Below are 18,031 nucleotides of genomic sequence, written 5' to 3' on the forward strand. Positions count from 1 at the left end.
TCAGGGCTCGTGCCTCTGCCTTGTCCTCAAACACTCACAGTGCTGTGCTTGTCACCTGTGCTGCACTTGTACATCATTGCACTGATCCTGATCCTGCCTGCCTCCCTGCTCTTAGCAGCTGAAGAACCTGATGGTAACTGAAAGGATTTTTCCTTTTAGCTCCTTCAGTTGAAGCTCTGTGTTTTGTCTCGCTGCAGGCTTTTAAACCCCAGCGGTGTCAGCCCAGGCTGGGTCTGTCCAGCTGCACCTGTGGCTGCTGAGCTGCTGAAAAAGATCATCCACATACCCCGGCTCCCAAAAGACCAAGTGCTACTGCAGCAAGAACCTGTGCTCCTTGTTTGCTCACACTCCCTGGTGGATACTCAGAACTTTTTCCTGACACAGATTTTACATGGATTTCCATTCACATGATCAAATTGACAGCTACATCTTCTGTGTAATCAAATGAAATCTTGTGTGCTGTAATTTACTGTGAGTGTAATGGACAAGTAGAGTCAATGTTGCCCTCTCCTATCCCATCAAAAAGATGAAGAAAAACCCCACCCTGTAAATAATGTGGAAACTGTAACCAAAACTTTTCCAGAACCTTATGGTCACTCCTTCATGTTATCAGAATGGTTGGGTTTGGAAGGAACCTTAAAGATCATCTAGTTCAACACCCCTGCCATGGGCCAGGACAACTTCCACTAGATCAGGTTGCTCAGAGCCCCATCCAACCTGGCCTTGAGCACTTCCAGGGGTGGAACATCCATGCCTTTTCTGTTCCTGTGTCTCATCACTTTCACAGGGAAGAAATTCCTCCTAATATCTAATATAAACCTAACTACTTTCAGTTTAAAACCATTGCTCCTTGTCCTGTCACAACAGACCTTGATAGAAATTCCCTCTCAGTCTTTCCTGCAAGCTCCCTTTAGGCACTGAAAGGCTGCAATAGAGTCTCCCGAGAACCTTCTTTTCCCCAGGCTTACAAACCTCTCAGCCTGCCTTTACTGGAGAGGTGCTTCAGCTCTCTGATCGTCTCTGTGGCCCAAAAATCTTCCCACCTTTTTTGCAATAAGAGGGGTATTCTCTTATACCCTCTAAACACCCTAGCTGGACACATCTTTGTTTGACAGAAGGTGTGGCTCTTTGGTAGTTTTGCTACAAGGCCAGTGACACCAGTGCTGTGGGTGTCTGCCAAGGTATCAGCTCTCTGCATTGGTGCCATTTCTTACAGGCAGCAGAACTTAAAAATGAAATTTTTAAAGCCCATGTAATTTCCAGATGAGGCACAGTATTAACAAAGTGACTCTGCAGACCCTCAGCCTCAGGGGAAAAAAAAGTTTTAAAGCAGAGGTAATAAATCCTTATTCTTGATTTTAAAATCAAGGGTTCTGGGGACAAGTGTCTCTATATATAGATGCTTACTTTTGGAAGCAGCTGGCCAAACCCTAAGTGTGAGACCAGAAGAGCTGAAGGAAATTCCTTATTCCATGACTGAATATGAGCCCCATTTATTGCTTTTGTGGAAAACTCTTACCCTCCTTCCTGTGCCCAAATGTGTGCTGGTGCTGTATCACCTCAGCCACAGAGACATCAAGATAACATTTAAACTGGGGGGCAGTGGTGAGGTCTAAAGGGGAAAATCCTGAGCACAAGAACAGCATGCAGAAACCTCTCTACCAGCTGGGAAAGGGGACAGTAGGTGGCAGTTCCAGAGTTTTCCTCTGGATTCAGCAGTACTGTTATTCTTAGCTAGAAGGAAATTATAAGATTGGCAGGGATGGTAAAGATTAGCTTAAACATGACATCATTCATTCTATACTCTCAGAAAAACCTAGTGAGAATATATGCTAATGTTTTACATAACGTTTTAGATACAACAAATGGGTTTCCAGATATAGTGCCCATCCATCTGGTTATTCAATCTGAGAAGGAAATACTCCGCTGTGCTTGTGAATAGCTCCCAAGTTTTGTTTTGCATCATGAGACCTGATGCACTCTCAAACTCTGATCTTCACATCATCTTAACTCTTTTCTGGGAGCCAAATAAACCTGCCCTGTAAAGCACTGAGCCCAGCAATGTGAGGGTTGCATTTTTGCACTATTCGTGCTGCTTCACAGGCTGGCTGCAGCCTTTCCACTTAGCTGCTGTTGCATCTTGCTGAGAGCAGCCAGGCCTGGTGACAGCAGCTGCCATTCACTTGTGCTGGTTATTTCCAGGACCATTCAGCTGCATGGCGAAAGCTCCCTAAAGAAAGTTAGGGAAACTCCGCTTGCTGTGCACAGGATGTGTCTCTGTGTTGAAGGCCCAGCAGCCTCGTGCTTTGTGCCTCAGCTGACACATGAGCTTGACAAACACATGACTAATAAGGGCTGACGTGGCCGAGGCTTCCCACTATGGAGCTTATTCTAGGGCCAAAATGGAGCTTTTAACTATTTAAATTGTCATGAACACTTCTAAGCCCATGTCACTTTTCCTGTGTCAGGTTTTCACCCCCAGCCTGAGGGCTGTTTGCCATGGAGCTCAGGGGGCCTTGGGTGGTGACCCCAGCTCCCTCCCCAGGAAGGGCCAGGCTGCACTCGAGCTCCCCTTCCCAAAGGCCAGGGAGGGAGCCTGCCGTGCACAAACATCTGCTGCTGCTGAGGCTATCAGGAGCACTAGGAGAAGAGCCTCGTTAAAGTATAAACCTAAACTTTGTCCTCTGCAGTGCAGGTCAAAGTACCCAGTAACTATCTGAGGTATGTGCCAGAAGTGCCATTAAACACCTCGTACACCCAGCCACTTAATTTCCAAATGTCCCCTGCCTTTTCATGTTGCCTTTTTTATTGTGCTTTAAACTTTCTCATATTTGTAGAGTGACAGCACGAAAGCCAGGGTACCTCACCTGACCAAGTTTTAGTCATGAGATTGCAGTCCTAATTGTTAGCAGAGATCAAAAGAACAAAGCACCATGACATCTTACTGAAGTGTATATAAGAACAGACTGTATCAAACTCTTTTATAAAAAAATAAAACCTCACCTTACTGTCCACTAATTATCATCTCTATAAATGGGTAAATGTGGAAGCTTTTTGTGATTAAGTGCCCTAAATTCACTTTTTAAATGAGATATACAGCTGAAAGTTTATTTATATTTTTCAATGTTTCCTCTACAAAAATACATCCAAACAACATTTTTGACTAATAAAGTGATAAAAGTGTTTTGAATTTCTTGATTTATAACAATATTGACAGAAACCATTGAGTATGCTTATTAAGAAGAAAGAGAATAAATAGTAGTTGTTGCTGGAAAGTATTTGAAACAGAAAAGCTCCCTCCCCATTCTTTAGGCCTCAGCAATCTTCCTCATTGTGAGTTTTTCATGGAGTTGTATCTAGGAGGCAGATTTCTCTACTCTCCAGCTGACACATTCATTGGAGACTGGTGCCAGCAGCAGACGTGGCCCTCAGTGAGACCAGAACTGCCCCAGTGCCACAGAGGCAGGAGGGAAACCTTGTAGATAGTGAAAGGGCAAAGACTCATTTTTATTACACCCTTTATGATAATTATTAAAAGCCTCAATTAAATCTATATCCTGCAGTAAATCTGGGTAATGAGCAACAGTAGTGCTTGAGAGAGTTCTCTTTCTCCCTCACTGCCTATGCTGCAGCTTTAAGCTCAGCTAGGAGCTAAGCCCCACAGAGCTTCTCCTCAATCCCCACAGAGAGAACTGGAAAGAGAGAAAACTCAGGGGCTGGGATCAAGACAGGGAATAGGTTAAAGCAAAAGCTGTGCACAAAAGCAAAGCAAAACAAGGAATTCATTCACCACTTCCCACAGGCAGGCCGGTGGTCAGCCCTCCCCGGGAAAGCTGGGACGATGGTGACTTGGGAAGACAAACACCATTACTCTGAACATCTCCCCCTCTTTCTCCTTCTTCCCCCAGCTCTGCATGCTGAGCACGACACCCTCTGGTATGTGATAGCCCTTGGGTGAGTTGGAGTCAGCTATCCTGGCTGTGCTCCCCTGGGCTCCTCATGGTGTGAGAGGCAGAAGCAGCCTTGCCTCTGTGCAAGCCCTGCTCAGCAGCAATGAAACATCCCCGTGTTATCCACAGTCTCCAGCACAAATCCAAACCACAGCCCCACTCCAACTACTCTGCAGAAAATGAACTCAATCCCAGCCAAAGGCAGCACACCTGAGAACTGGCTGCTGGAGACAGAGTCACATCTGGCACAAGCTCCACAGTTTGGCATAGGCAAATTCCAAAGTGCAGCAGACATTGCTGTGCTGTGCTGTGCTGCACTTACGGCAAGCAGCTTACCGTGCTCAGCTCAGTCGGCAGTGGCTACTTCTGGCTTGGGCCAAACAATAATTTGGAAATAACACATTGTGAGCAGTGCAGACTTCCAAAGGACAAAGATAACAGGGTATAACCTCTAATTGCTAAAAACAGTCTCATCATTACTATCTCGTTATCCAATAATGCAAAAGCTGTGCAGATACTTTAGGTGTTATCTACAGCTAAGAGCCATTTTCTGTTTAATTTCACCATGTGGCCCACTGATACTACTGATATGAAAATCTTCAAGTTTTAACTACAAATAATATGTGGCTGCAGAATGGTTTCAGTTGATTGTCATCAAGGTCTCTGCAAAAGAAAGCACAGACTCACTACATTACTGCACCCCACAAGTTTGCGTGGTATGAATTGTGCTTTCCACTGAAGGATCTCAGTTCTTCTCAAATAAACCTTTAAGCTCTATAGCCTCCCCAGTTCTTTCCACATTGATTTTAACACAAAGACAATAAAGCTGCTTTGTTACGGAACCACACGCAAGAAAAATAATAATAAAAAAAAGAAACAAAAATCACTCTTTGAATACAGCTTTAATACAAAAAGTTTATTTTCTCTATTAGTCAAGGTAACTGATGAGAAAAATAGTTAGGAGTTTTTTTCGTTTTTGGCCTTAAAATTCTGATCTGGTTGCAGCTGTGTTTTAGGGTACAAGTCCCTTGGCAGACAGGGTTGTAGATGGCAGTTCCTCACATCCAGGGTTCCCATCCTTCCCAGACTCTGCCAAGAATATTGGGGTCTGTTGCTTGATCAATGAGGCATCTCACTTGGGTCTCCTCTGAAAGTCCATCCTCTGGCTCTTTGGCTCTGACATCATGATTAGAGTTACCACGAGCCACAGCTGCAAAATCATTATAAGCAGGTGACCTCTCATGGCCCAGGCGCAGCTCATCGCTGAAATTGAGAACACAAAAATAAGCTCTCACTAAAAGAAACAAGCAAAAAACCTGAGATGGATTTTAAAATACAAAACAGCACTTGAAAAATAAAGCTTGAATTGAGATCAAGATGTAGAGGCTGCTCAAGAGCTGTACAAGGCTTGGCCAGTGAAGACTGGAGGTTTCAGGGGTCCTTTACAAATAGTGGGTATTTACCATAGTAGGCCAGTCTTGTCAAGGGTCTCCAGCTGGAAGACAGATGCAGCAGTTCACATCCAAGCTGCTGATCTCTTTACCTGCTCTCCTGATTTGTGCCTGTAACAAGTATTTTGCTGCCTCTTTCAGTTCAGCCTTGACCGCAAAAGGGACTCCTCCCAAGTCCTGCACTTTTCAATATTTGTATGGTTTTAAAACAGGCTGGCTTTCTTTGCTTTTCTGTCTTTCCCCTGATTAATTCCAAAATGACTTTTTAAGAGAGGATGGAAGGGATTAATTGTACTTTTAACTGAACTTAAAAGACATTCTGGCTTGAGCCAGACTTGACTAGACTGACATAAATAACCTGAGAATGCCACCAGATTTGAATTTAATGTTTCTGGTAAGCAGCTTTCCTCCATGCCTCCCCTACAGCTGGTACAGGTTCCATTTCAAGCAATCCTCCATCAGAAGCACGTATTAATTTAAATATTATCCCTACCCTGAAAGCAGTGGAGACAAACATAAAGAACAGAGGGATTGAGGAGCATGAGATTAAGCAGTCTGACAGGGAGGGGAGGCATGTGTTGCCAGGAGCAGTAAAACTGCTCAGAAGGCCTGAGCTGGAGCAAGAAAACTCACAGGGAGATATCTGGTGTTTTGGCTGGCAGGGTGATTCAGAGAGCTTGTATGTGGACCAAAATGATTCTGACAGAAGGTTTGCTGAAATTTTGCCCTGTCTGTCTCTTCTCTTTTCCTAGCCTCCCTCCTATCCAAAGGGAGCAAAATCTGACTCAGGAGCCTTCCAAAGCTCTTAGTGAAGCAGTTTAAAGTAAAAGGAGAGCATCTTACCAAGTGATTACTGCTGGATTGGCACCTGTAAGCTTTCTTCTGACATAGTTAACTTTTTGCAAAGGGTACCAGTTTACTTCAGATGTGTTTATTTCCTTAATCCACGTGCCTCCTTCTTTCAGCTGTCTTTGTTCAAAGTTCTAGGGAGAAAATACATTTGTCCTATTTATCATAAATCACACACTTGAAAAAGGCTTTTAAGCTGCAGATCACAGCAAGTCAAGCCAGTATCTTAACTGCAGATGCAGTGGATGACAAAGCAGTGAGGTAACATCTAACTTGCCTATGACTTTTTTACAACTGAAGCTGCTGAAGTGCAACTACTTGCAGATTTTTTTCTCTGTAACTATTAGTTTGATATATACAGTGCTGTTATGTAAATTTAAGAGGTTGAATGCAGAAAGTTGAAAATATTTATGCTGGTGCCATAAGTGGCATAACGTGATCAAGAGTTACCCATGTCTTTATGATTATCATGAAAGATAAAGAACAGTACACTGATAACACAGACATATGCTACTGTTTTTTGTGCATCTGTACAGAATTCTGTCATTTTGAATACTTTTAAGTTCAGTTTTTCTTAGAACTTAATAAAACAAAGAAAGATAAAAGAAGTAGTGAGAGTGAGCCTCAAGGAATACTTCCTTTTTCATTAGTTTTATTCTTATCACAGTTTAAGAATTTCCCCATGAAGAAAAATGAAAGAGGACAAAACCCCACCTTCCAGTCCAAAGAAGGCTCTTTTACAAACACATCCATGGTGCTGATGAGGAGGTCTGGATCTGAACGGTAAGCCCTCAGGGCATGCACCATCACGCTGTAAATGAGTCCCCACTCTTTCACCGGCATCATCAGATTAACGAACTGGCGAGTCAGGCGAAAGGGCATCAACTCCGGCACACTCAAAAACTAGCCAAGGGGAAGGACAGTCAAAAGAAAACAAGAAGTAAGATGCCTTGGAACTGAAGGATTAGATGGGAATATTTTTTTATTTTTAAGCTTTGAAACCCTTTTTGTCACTTCACTGAAAATAACACTGAAAAGTAAAACTGAACCAAGTTGTGACATCAAAGCTCTAGTCATGAGTATTCAGTGACAGTGGCTGAATCCACAGCTGAACCATGTAAAACACCACCATACTGACTCTGTGGAGTTCTGTAATTCACTGCTTGTCTGAGAGTATCTGGACTCAGATATTTTATTAAATTGACTAGAAATTACTTGCAAAGATTATTTTGCACCAGAACAATGGCAACAGAAGAACATCAAATTTAGTCCTGAGAACACACGTGTAATTGTACATAATAAATGCAAAAGCTGAAAACAAATACCTGTGTGGCTGCACCAAAAGCATATCCAAAGTCTATTCCCACCATGCCTCCTGTCTCCTTGTTAATCATGAAGTTGGACAGATGCCGGTCTCCAATCCCGAGTATCCAGTGGCTGATGCACATCAGTGCGTGGGAGCTGGCAAAGTGGGAGCGCAGGGCCAGGAAGGCTTCGGGAGATGTGCTCATCTTCACAAAGGCTCTCCTTAACAAAACAGAACTCATCTTCACAAAGGCTCTCCTTAACAAAGCAGAACTTGCTCGTTGAATGCAGACAAACACCAACATTCATTTCACAGTGCCCAGCTACCAGCAGCACTTACCTCAGCAGGTCTTCTGGAACGCTGCTCTCCCTGCTTTTGAAGGAAGTGACTGCTTCTGTACGGCTGGCATTCCTGCAAAATAGTGGAGAAGTAAAGGTGGCTGCTGAGTAACAACCCGCTGGATGTTGGAAGTCAAGATGGGCAGAGTCCAACAGCATGAAGTTTAAGAAGTCTAAATGTTGAGTTCTACATTTTGGCCACAAAAATCCCCTACAACGTTACAAGCTGGGGACAGTGTGGCTGGACAGTGTTCAGGTGGAAAGGGACCTGGAGGTGCTGGTCAACAGCCAGAACATGAGCCAACAGTGTGCCTTGGTGGCCAAGAAGGCCGAGGGCCTCCTGGCCTGCATCAGGAATAGTGTGGCCAGCAGGAGCAGGGAGGTCATTCTCCCCCTGCACTTGGCACTGGTGAGGCCACACCTTGAGTGCTGTGTCCAGTGCCGGGCCCTCAGTTTGGGAAGGACTTTGAGATGCTGGAGCACATCCAGAGGAGACAACAAGGCTGGTGAGGGGCTTGGAACACAAGCCCTGTGAGGAATGTTTGAAGGAACTGGGGCTGTTTTGACTGGAGAAGAGGAGGCTTAGAGGTGTCCTTATTGCTCTCTACAACTTCCTGAAGGGAGGCTGTACACAGGTGGGGGTCGGTCTCTTCCACTGGGCAGCAACTGACAGAACCAGAGGACACAATCTTGAGCTACATCCAGGTAGGTACAGGTTGGATAATAGGAAAAAAATTTTCACTGAAAGAATAACAAAGCACTGGAATGCTCTGCCCAGGGAGGTGGTAGAATCACCATCTCTGGATGTGTTTAAAAAAAGACTGGACATGGCACTTGGTGCTATAGTCTAGCTGAGGTGTTAGGGCATAGGTTGGACTCGATGATCTTAGAGGTCTCTTCCAACCTCATTATTCTGTGATTCTGTGATATGCTCATGACTGCATCAGCGTGTAATGCTTACTCCAGTAAAAACTACAGCAAGCCACAAAGGGTTCATCCCCCCAATTTTATCTGATATTACAAGTACCCCACCCTCCCTCTTTCTCCCAGCAATTTTTTCCAAGACTGACATTTCTAAATACAAAAGGTATGTGGTTTTGTGTATTTTCCTCCAAATTAAGTTGATGGGTTAAGTTTTAATAAAGCAATACAATCATGTTCTTTCTGGCTGGACAGTCTCTTCAAAGCAGAGGAATTAAGGCCCCAGTTACATCTCTCAGCAGCAGGCTGAGGCTGTACTGACACTAGAGAGTAGTGCAGCCGAGGGGAACCAACAGAACTAAAGAATTGGTGCTGAGGGACCATGCAGATTTGGGGAAGGAGGCTTTGTCCTAGCCCATATCCAGTTCTGAATGCTTGTGAGAGCTGACATGTGCTGGGTGCTTTCCTTCCAGTCTACTTCCCTCTGAAAGGAGCAGAATTGAGAAATAGAGGACAGCCCTTTGGTGCAGCAGACTGGAGATAAGTGGAGGTGATTGGGAATTACTTCAAAAGCACATTCTGGATCTGAATACAAATATTAATTCAGTTAAACGAGTCAAAGCTTTCCTTTAAAAAACAAGACACTTGGTTAAGCAGGTTATGAACTTATAAGAAATGCTCTGGACACTTCACTTTATGCCCCATAGAGCTAGATCTAGGTAGGTGTGGAAATTCCTCTGAGAGGATGCTCAAGTCGGAACCTTAACCATCAAATATTCTTAAATTCTCAGAGAATCATGGTGATTTTCTCTGTCCAACTCCAGCAGATGCTTGGGCTCTGAGGCAGCCAACCTAACTGCATAATCAGGAACAAGACGCCTAGAAAATAAAGTTGAAGAGCAGCATCTGCTTCCAGACACTTTCTAAAGGAAGTGAGCAAGCTTCTGGAAGTATTCCTGTACTCTGGTAGGATTTTTGGCAAGAGGAATTTTGCAAAGCATCTCCAGGAAGACAAAGCAGTAAAATGAGCAAAAATCAGCTCTAGCCATCATATATAATGAAGATCATACTTTTTTTTTTTCTTCCCCTGGAATTTCTGCATCTCTGTGTGTGTGCACACTCCAGCTTCTATATTTCCCATGCAGTTCTCTTTTGAAACCCACCTGTACATGGCATGGTATCGAGAGATGCCCTGTGCCTTCCCACCCATCCTGGACAGCCACTCAGAATAGGTAGCATGAGGTCCTCTTGGGCTAGGGACAAAAAAAAGGAGAAAAGCACCGATGATTTCCCTGTACCATCTCACCACTCTCTATTTGGTTATCCACAGGCTGTGTGCTGCTCTGACCCAGGAGAGTTTTATGCAAAGGAAAAGTCAGGAAGCTACAGCCTACATTAATTTTAACCTTGCTATGGAAATGAAGTTGATGCAGAGTACAGGCTGATCCATTAATCTCCTTTGCCCCAGCTTTGAACACACTTCAGTCACATCTAACAGAAGATTAGACATCTCAAAGGTGTTAATTTGTCAATAGGTACTGTAAGTACCTCCAGAGGAAAGATCCAAAATAATTTCTGCAGGGAGAGAAAGATATTTTTGACAGTCTTGTAGCCTTTGAGAAGCATTATGTAGTCTGCCACAGTACATGCTGCCCTTTGTCCTTCCAAATGGGCAGGGAATGCAGGAAGGCAGTTTGGTATCTCCTCAGAGTGCCCAAGAGAGGAGGAATGGGTGCTTGAACTTGGGGTATTAATCCATAAGAAGCCAGTATTCTTTAGTTGCACTGCTTATGAAATAATTTGATATTTTTCTCCCATCTAAACTAAAAACATCAAACCTTAAACTTCTATTTCTCAACTTAGCAGAGCAGCCACCTCCTCTCTTCCTTCCAAAGCATGTTTTGAGAAAGAAAATGTCATTTCCATTTAAGAAGCATTTATCAGTTAGAGAGTGTAGCCCATCACTTTGGGATAAAGGATTTCAAAAATTCAGAAAGTTGTTCCCCCTACCCCAACCAAAATTTTCCTTTGTGAGTGCTATCACTTAACCATAGCTCAGTATAAAATGTCTTAATTGCCTTGATTGAATAACATATGGGAAAATATTAAAGTCTATATACACAATACAGCAAAGGGTTTTTTAAAAATAAATTATGACCTGCTTTGAGAAACACACTGATCTTCTGCACTGAGCATATTATAAATTTCCTCTCCTCACAAGATGGTTCCATGTGAGGCTTCTTTCACTTTCCCACTCAGTGAATTGAGATCAACATAACATCACTGCTGTTCACAACAGTGAATCAGACAGCAGTAATGCAGGAACTCTAGCACTTCCTAAACTGCTCACAAATCAAATAACCATAGAAATAAAGACTCTTTGGAGTCCAACCTCCACGCTGGAGCTTCCTCCAACCTGCCCCATAAATGTTAACCAGTAAAAATAAATGGTGACAACACTCAGACAAACCCAAACAGTGATTATGTAACTGAGAACCACATTTGTAAATTCCAGGACAGAACTAGGCTGAAATGCCAGAATTAAATCAATTTTACAAATATTCAACCTGCAACTACAATCATGAGAAAGCAATATAATTTATTCAAACCCAGCATTTGTATCATGTCAGAGAAAGTGCTCTGTTACAGTTGAGTTCTGTGCATGTGCTGCCAAGTTCCACCCCCCATCACTGACTCACTGCTGAACCCAGCTTCTCGATAGCTCTGCCTCTACTCCCTTCCCCTGCCCCTCACTGACCTAAGTCCATTTCCTGCCTGATCAAATCAAGAGATCAAAATCCTCTGCTAGTAAAATCAATCTGCTGATAAGGAAATGGTGATGATAATGACGTCACACACGATTATAATTATAAGTCTCTTGTTTAAACAAGCTGGGTGGAGGATATTCCAGCTACAATGGCACTCATTAAACAAACAGTTGCCAATTACTAATTTGGGTCAGGAAGTACAAACTGCCTCCTTGCTTATAAATGCTTTTCTTTTATTCTTTAATTACAAAAAAAAAAAAAAAAAAAAGAAAAAGGTAAAAGAAAATCCTGCCACAAGACTGTCAATTATCCAAAAACCCATTAGTAGTGGTTTCTATTATAGCAGACAGCTAAACCAAGCATCACCTGTAATAGCTGATATCTTCCTCTTCAGACATGCTATTTTTAAGGAATTCTTTCAAAGTACAAGTATTTTCCAGCCACTTGATGAGTCCCAGCCTGAAACAAAGTAAGTCAGAGATAACAAGTAGCTCAGATGTGAACTTTAGAGGAACACCACAAATGGGAAACAATATATTCTATTGCCTGTTAAAAGAAGGTTAAAAGCTACCAATTTAAATATACTCTGAAAAAATAGTTTCCAGACAAAGCAATTTCAATGCTGTTTAAAAGGAAAAGGAAAAAAAGAATTAAGCAAAGGCACAAAACACTCTCAATCTGAATGTGGCACGCAAAATTCTCACTTTCCAACATCCGAAAACTAATAGATGTTAACAAAAGGATTTGTGTCCCTTCAAGATAAATGCCTACCTTGTTGTCATGGGGATGACCTGGTAAGTTTTTAACTGCATATTTCTTTGGCTACATGTAGCATCTTGGGAAAGGATAATGTTCATTACATCGAACAGCTGCTCAATGCGTTGGTCTTGTCGCAGGTCCTCACCACCTTTGACAAGGAAAGGATACTCCCGCTCATCACTGCCTCGGATCGTTATACGTTTTGGCTTCCTCAAGGATTCCATCACACTTATCTTGGAAAAAGACAGGAGAAAGAAAAATATTTGTGACCGAAGACTCGGTCTTACAGAATCATCGTTGGAATTAAGCATATCTGTCATTCCTAGATGACATAATCAAGTTACTCAATTATAACAGAAAAACAAATGCCCACTTGCAGCCTTTTCTTTGTATGCTGCAAGATGTATAAACAAGCAATGACCCTGCTACTGCCAAATTCTTCAAATGCTATATGGAGACAGATTTATACCACACAGGATTTTGACTCAATCTTAAAAACATACCCGTTCATCAAATCCAGAGATTTTTGCATGGTACTCTGGCAGAGGTTTCCCTTTTCCGTCGTACTGACCTGAAGTGGTAGGGGAAAAAAATATTAGTACATAGCCTGATGTTATTTTAAAGTGTGTTTAACATCGGAACACACATCCAAATGTTTTGTCAAACTGGTAGAATGACAACTATGAATAAAATATTTTTAAATGAATAAAAAAGATCCAACCTACACATAGTATGATTTTATCTGTGAATTACTGATACGCTCTCCTTGTTTAGCTGTTAGAATTGAGCTCTTGCTGGTTTCAGAAGACACAATCTTTTTCAAACTAGATTTAAACATGTATTAGATTTATATATCATATTTCCTGGAGTCAGGCCTTTAGAAAAATACTAAATTCTTAGGTAAGAGATACAAGCTTAGATACAATTTTAAAGATCAGGACTACAGCTTAAGAATGGATTTAAGAGATGAGTGAATAGAATTATTTCAAGTAAGGCCAGATAAAGCTTAAGGCCAGAAAGAAGGGTCATATAGCCAATATAAAAAATAAGCTCAAGAGCAACTTTCTTGTAAGGGGCAATTCACCATTGACACTGAACAGGAACTTACCAGGAACCTCCAGTTCAGTCCTCAAGAACTCAGCTTTGAATTCGCTCATCCATGGTGAACATTCTTTGAGGTTCCCAGGTTCTTTATGGGTTTTGATCATTTTTGAGTGGAGAGAAGTTACAATTGCATCGAAGTCACTAGTCCTCATATCCAACAGTTCTGAACCACCTCTGCCAAAATGATGATCCAGGTCCTTCCCAAAAGCCTAACAATAATTTATAGAAAGGAATTCTGTTTACACAGGGCTAAAAACTACCCAAGAGCATGAAAAGGGCACCTTCCTATCTACATACATGGCTTGTCTTGATATTAGGAAGAAATTCTTAATATAAACCAGAACAGGTTGCCCAGGGAAGTTGTGGATGCCTCATCCCTGGAAATGTTCAAGGCCAGGTTGGAAGGGGCCCTGAGCAGCCTGGTCTAGTGGGAAGTGCCCCTGGCCATGGCAGAGGTGCTGGAACCAGATGATCTTTCAGGTCCCTTCCAACCCAAATCATTCTGTGACTCTATGAAATGTTTCACATGTTTTATTTACCATCAGATTTATCATTCGTGGATTTATTACTGCCTAGCAATAATTTTGGACACAGAATGCATAAACTCGTATTTTACACTATTTTAAATATCCTGATATAGGAAAAGAGCAAAGTTTTGGACATGGATCCATTTAATGAACAAAGTAAGTATTAGCTACAAATAGTTAACTGAATTGACCTCCTGTATTCACAGTTCAAAGTTCTAGAAAAACCAAATGTTCCTTCTTGGACTGGGTATTAATGGCTTGGAAAGATGTTTTTTTCACTGCCTGATCATTTTTCTACCAAGCTATGAAGACACAGCTATTTCACTGAAGTAAATGAAAATACAAAAAACACTATCCTTTTGAGGAGACTGCTACAGTGAAAAACATCTTTATCTCTAAATCTATTTCCAGATTATGAGCCTGAAGTACTCCATGTAGTAGAGCAATTTTATGTGTCAGTCAAAAGAGACAACTTGTTTTTTTCCCCAGCAAGGACACTAGAAATGGTACAGTTATTTTCACAGCACACTTTGTTTCTTCATAATAATACATCATGAAAGCAAAGTCTTCAGAGCCTGCACACCATCACCTTGACTCTCTTCTGCAGCTACTCTCTGCTCTCCCTCTTCCCTTTACCATAGGGGAACAACCCTGATATCCTTCTCCAGCATCTCCCTTGCTCTTCTTCCCTGTATCCTCTAACACTGCACATTTCAGCGTTTTAAAGAGCCATGGATTTTTAATTTCTTTGGTGTGGGCACACATGTAATCCAAAGAGCCTTTATGCTTGTGCCTGCTCTGTCCCTTGCTGTGCATGTACCCTGTATAGCTGCTTCCCTCTCCCTACCCCCACCCCTGTCACCGGCACATCCTGCACATTCTTATCCCCCACTCCTAAGTTTCAAGTCATTATCATCAAAGACCCATCTTATCTCACAGCAACACATTCAGAGGGCTAGTGTGCCCCCAAACTCCCAATTACCCCTTCTGCTTCATTATCACCTCACCTCCTCCGACTCCACCTTACTCTCATCCTCCACCTTTCCCACTCATGGGGAAGGAATCTCCCTGCAGACAGCCAGGTGAGTTTATCTAATGCTAATGTGACATAGGATGGCCACAACGGGAGACAGCTGGATGCACCCCGCCCTGGCCACGGGGCTGTGCACACACAGTACAAGCATGCAGCCAGGACCTCCTTCTACACGAGTATCACCCTCCTGCCCTCAGCAATTTGCAGCTCGGGGATTTCTGTACCCGGGAGTGTGCATTTATATGTAAAAGCTCTTAAAGTGCTGCCGCCTCTCCCTCCTATTGCCTGCTTGCTATTTGAACCTGTGAAAGCACCTAACACCCTGCAGCAGGAGTTCAGCACCTAAGTGTGCACTGAATGAGGAAACACTTCTCACTGGTCTGAACCTGCCACTTCCATGGAGCATTTACTTCCTGTTCGGTGCTCCTGACAGAATCATACAATTGCTGGGGTTGGAAAAGACCTGCAAGTTCACCAAGTCCAACCATGGGACTGATGTTAAAAGCTTCACTGTATCTGGCACCATTGCATCTTTTCCAGCTGGAGGAATGCTGAAGTTGCTTGTGCAGTGGTTACTCTGCACCTCTGATTATTCTTGCCACTTTGAAACTCATCCAATTTTACTGTATCTGTGCTGAGAATACTGCAGACGAGGACTATAATGTTCAAGAAGCCAGAGTGAGAGAAGGCTGCTATGTCAATGTACAAATCCATGTTTAGTTCTCTATTCTTAATAATGATGAACATTTGGTTTTCTTTCTTGACTACCTTTGAATTTTCACAGCTGATGTTTTCAAGGAACCATCATAAACCAAGATTTTGTTCTTAACTGCAATAGTTAGCTAAAATATGCAGAATTTCTATATGATACTAGGGTAACTACATTTTCTTGCCACATGTGTCACTTCATTTTCTATGCTGATTTTCACCACTTTGGAATTCAGTCAGTTTTGTAAAGCCTTTTCTTTAATTCTTCATAGTCGTAACTCTTCTGTATAAGTAACTTCGTATCAGCAGTGAATCTGAGAAGTATAATACAGCAAAACTCCCTAAGGTGCTCATAAATCCTTGGCAGCAGGGAACAAAAAACAAAGCCAGATTCCCACGGATGATTAGAGGCTCAGGTCCTAAGAACCTGGCAACATTCAGGACAGGAGAGGTAGAAGCTGTGTAAGACAGTACATTTATCCCTGCAGGGCAGTTAGAAGTGGAAAGTGAACTACGTTAAGTCCATGGCTTCTAGCAAAGAAATCCCAGTCCTGTACTCGTGACTAGATCAAGTCTCATCAAGTCCTGCAGCACCTGTAAAAGCTGTAATTTGGCTCCCTTTTTTCACTTTATATTGCCTTCTAGAAAAGTCATGATGCCAACACTACCCAGTAACCACATATACCTGAATAAACCTTTTCCTCATCAATCCAAGGCCAGGACTCTCCAAATTTCCCAGATTCTTGTACATTCCTTCATACATTTCCTTAAGCTTCTTTTTGTTTCTCTGAGGCTTTGACAACTCACTTCTGACATCCTTAGCCCAATCCTGCAAAGAGAAGAAAATAGATGAGTACCAAGAAAAGATTTATTGACCCTTGCTCTTCAGTAGGCCAATCAGATTGCATTGGGGTTACTGTATTTACTAACAGTCAACTACTATGTGTCTTTTGACCAAAAGAAAGAGCAACCAAAAGGCTGTGGAAATATTTTCCTTTTGTTCTGTGTCTTGATTAAATGTTTCTACTTTATTATGATAGTTATGTTTACTGTTTATAGTTATGTTCACTGTTTTTAGTTATGTTTAGTTATGATAGTTATGTTTAGTGTTTAGTGCTAAGAAAGCCTCTGTGAGGCCAGGAGTGGCACAAAACACAGGACAAGAATCATTTAGACAAAGGAGTCAGAACATAGACAGGGATGCCCAGCAGGGAAAGGACATAAGAAAACAAGCAGTTGAACACAAGTAGTCCAAAATTATAAAGATGGCCACAAATGATAATTCTTTTCAGAATGATTAAGGAAGACTGACCGTGGGGCAGGGCACAGACCCTGAAGGGGAAAGCTGAAAAGGGCTGGAGCAGAACATCCAGCTGGCACAAGGGAGAGAGCCCATCACCAGTGAAAGCTGCTGACAGCACCCCGACATCATCATCATCATCATCATCAGTTGGTGCTGAGTTGAACCACTTCCGGTGGCTGTGGTGTCAACTGAGCCGTGTCAGGCTCCACCCAGCATTTGCTCTTCTGAACAGAGGGAGAGGAATGAAGGGGAAGTGGGGAAAAATATACTTTACCTTGAAAATCATTACAGGATTAGAGAGCTGCTCCAGGGAGCGAACAAAATCTTGAACTACTCCTCCTCTATCCAACTTACTCTTGATCCTTTAAAAGAAGAGAAAAATGCATCACAATGAAACAGGAACTACCATCACCACCTTGCCTGCAGATTGAGCAATGATCTACACTGTCCGCTATATACAAGAATCTTGTAGAACAATTCAGGTGTAGGTAGATAAGACTCCTTTGGAATTCCCTCTTGGGCTGCATGACTGTTTATATGTTGCCTGTTTATATGTGCCACACAGCTCCCAGTTTTTTAATTATATGTCCTATGAAAACAGGAACTTGGTGGGTGAGTGGAAAGCATGCTTGAAACTGACACAGGCACTGACCAGACCATGTGCCCTGTCACCACAGTTACAGAAGGGTGATCCTGTCTGTGAAACACACGACTTGGTATTTTTATTTGAAGCAAAAATTTATTCAGCAAATGTATCAAATTTGAGGAAAAGGCAAAAAGACAACCAAAATTTTAGGAGTGGTTCTACAGCATTGTGCGATAGAAACTGATTTTTGCCTGGGGATTAACTCAAGTGTTACTGCATGCCAAAAGGGACAAGGGAAAGCTCGTAAGAGAAGCTGCATTTTGCACACTGAATAAGCAGAGAACACCACAGCCAAGAGCTGTCGTTCCCAAGATAACCTGCATCCATTTCACTGTCCTCTCTGAAGTCTGGTATGAGTGTCTATTCTA

At 42.4% G+C, this 18,031-nt stretch overlaps 1 protein-coding gene across 2 annotated transcripts in view; it reads right to left on the reverse strand.

The window, feature by feature from the left end:
* Nucleotides 1–4,845: 4,845 nt before the first annotated feature.
* PRKDC (protein kinase, DNA-activated, catalytic subunit) overlaps nt 4,846–18,031 on the reverse strand; it is an 84,142-nt gene continuing 70,956 nt past the window's right edge. For both annotated transcript variants that reach the window (XM_064706075.1, XM_064706074.1), the window contains exons 75-86: nt 17,292–17,379; nt 16,400–16,543; nt 13,451–13,655; nt 12,846–12,913; nt 12,355–12,575; nt 11,950–12,042; nt 9,979–10,068; nt 7,896–7,967; nt 7,576–7,777; nt 6,965–7,153; nt 6,245–6,384; nt 4,846–5,213 (exon numbers count right to left, since the gene is read on the reverse strand). In XM_064706075.1, coding sequence (XP_064562145.1) covers nt 5,009–5,213; nt 6,245–6,384; nt 6,965–7,153; nt 7,576–7,777; nt 7,896–7,967; nt 9,979–10,068; nt 11,950–12,042; nt 12,355–12,575; nt 12,846–12,913; nt 13,451–13,655; nt 16,400–16,543; nt 17,292–17,379 — 1,717 coding nt within the window. In that variant the 3' untranslated portion in view covers nt 4,846–5,008. The remainder of the gene's footprint in view (nt 5,214–6,244; nt 6,385–6,964; nt 7,154–7,575; nt 7,778–7,895; nt 7,968–9,978; nt 10,069–11,949; nt 12,043–12,354; nt 12,576–12,845; nt 12,914–13,450; nt 13,656–16,399; nt 16,544–17,291; nt 17,380–18,031) is intronic.

The sequence above is a fragment of the Zonotrichia leucophrys genome, chromosome 2 (assembly GCF_028769735.1).
Source record: "Zonotrichia leucophrys gambelii isolate GWCS_2022_RI chromosome 2, RI_Zleu_2.0, whole genome shotgun sequence".
NCBI lineage: Eukaryota > Metazoa > Chordata > Aves > Passeriformes > Passerellidae > Zonotrichia > Zonotrichia leucophrys.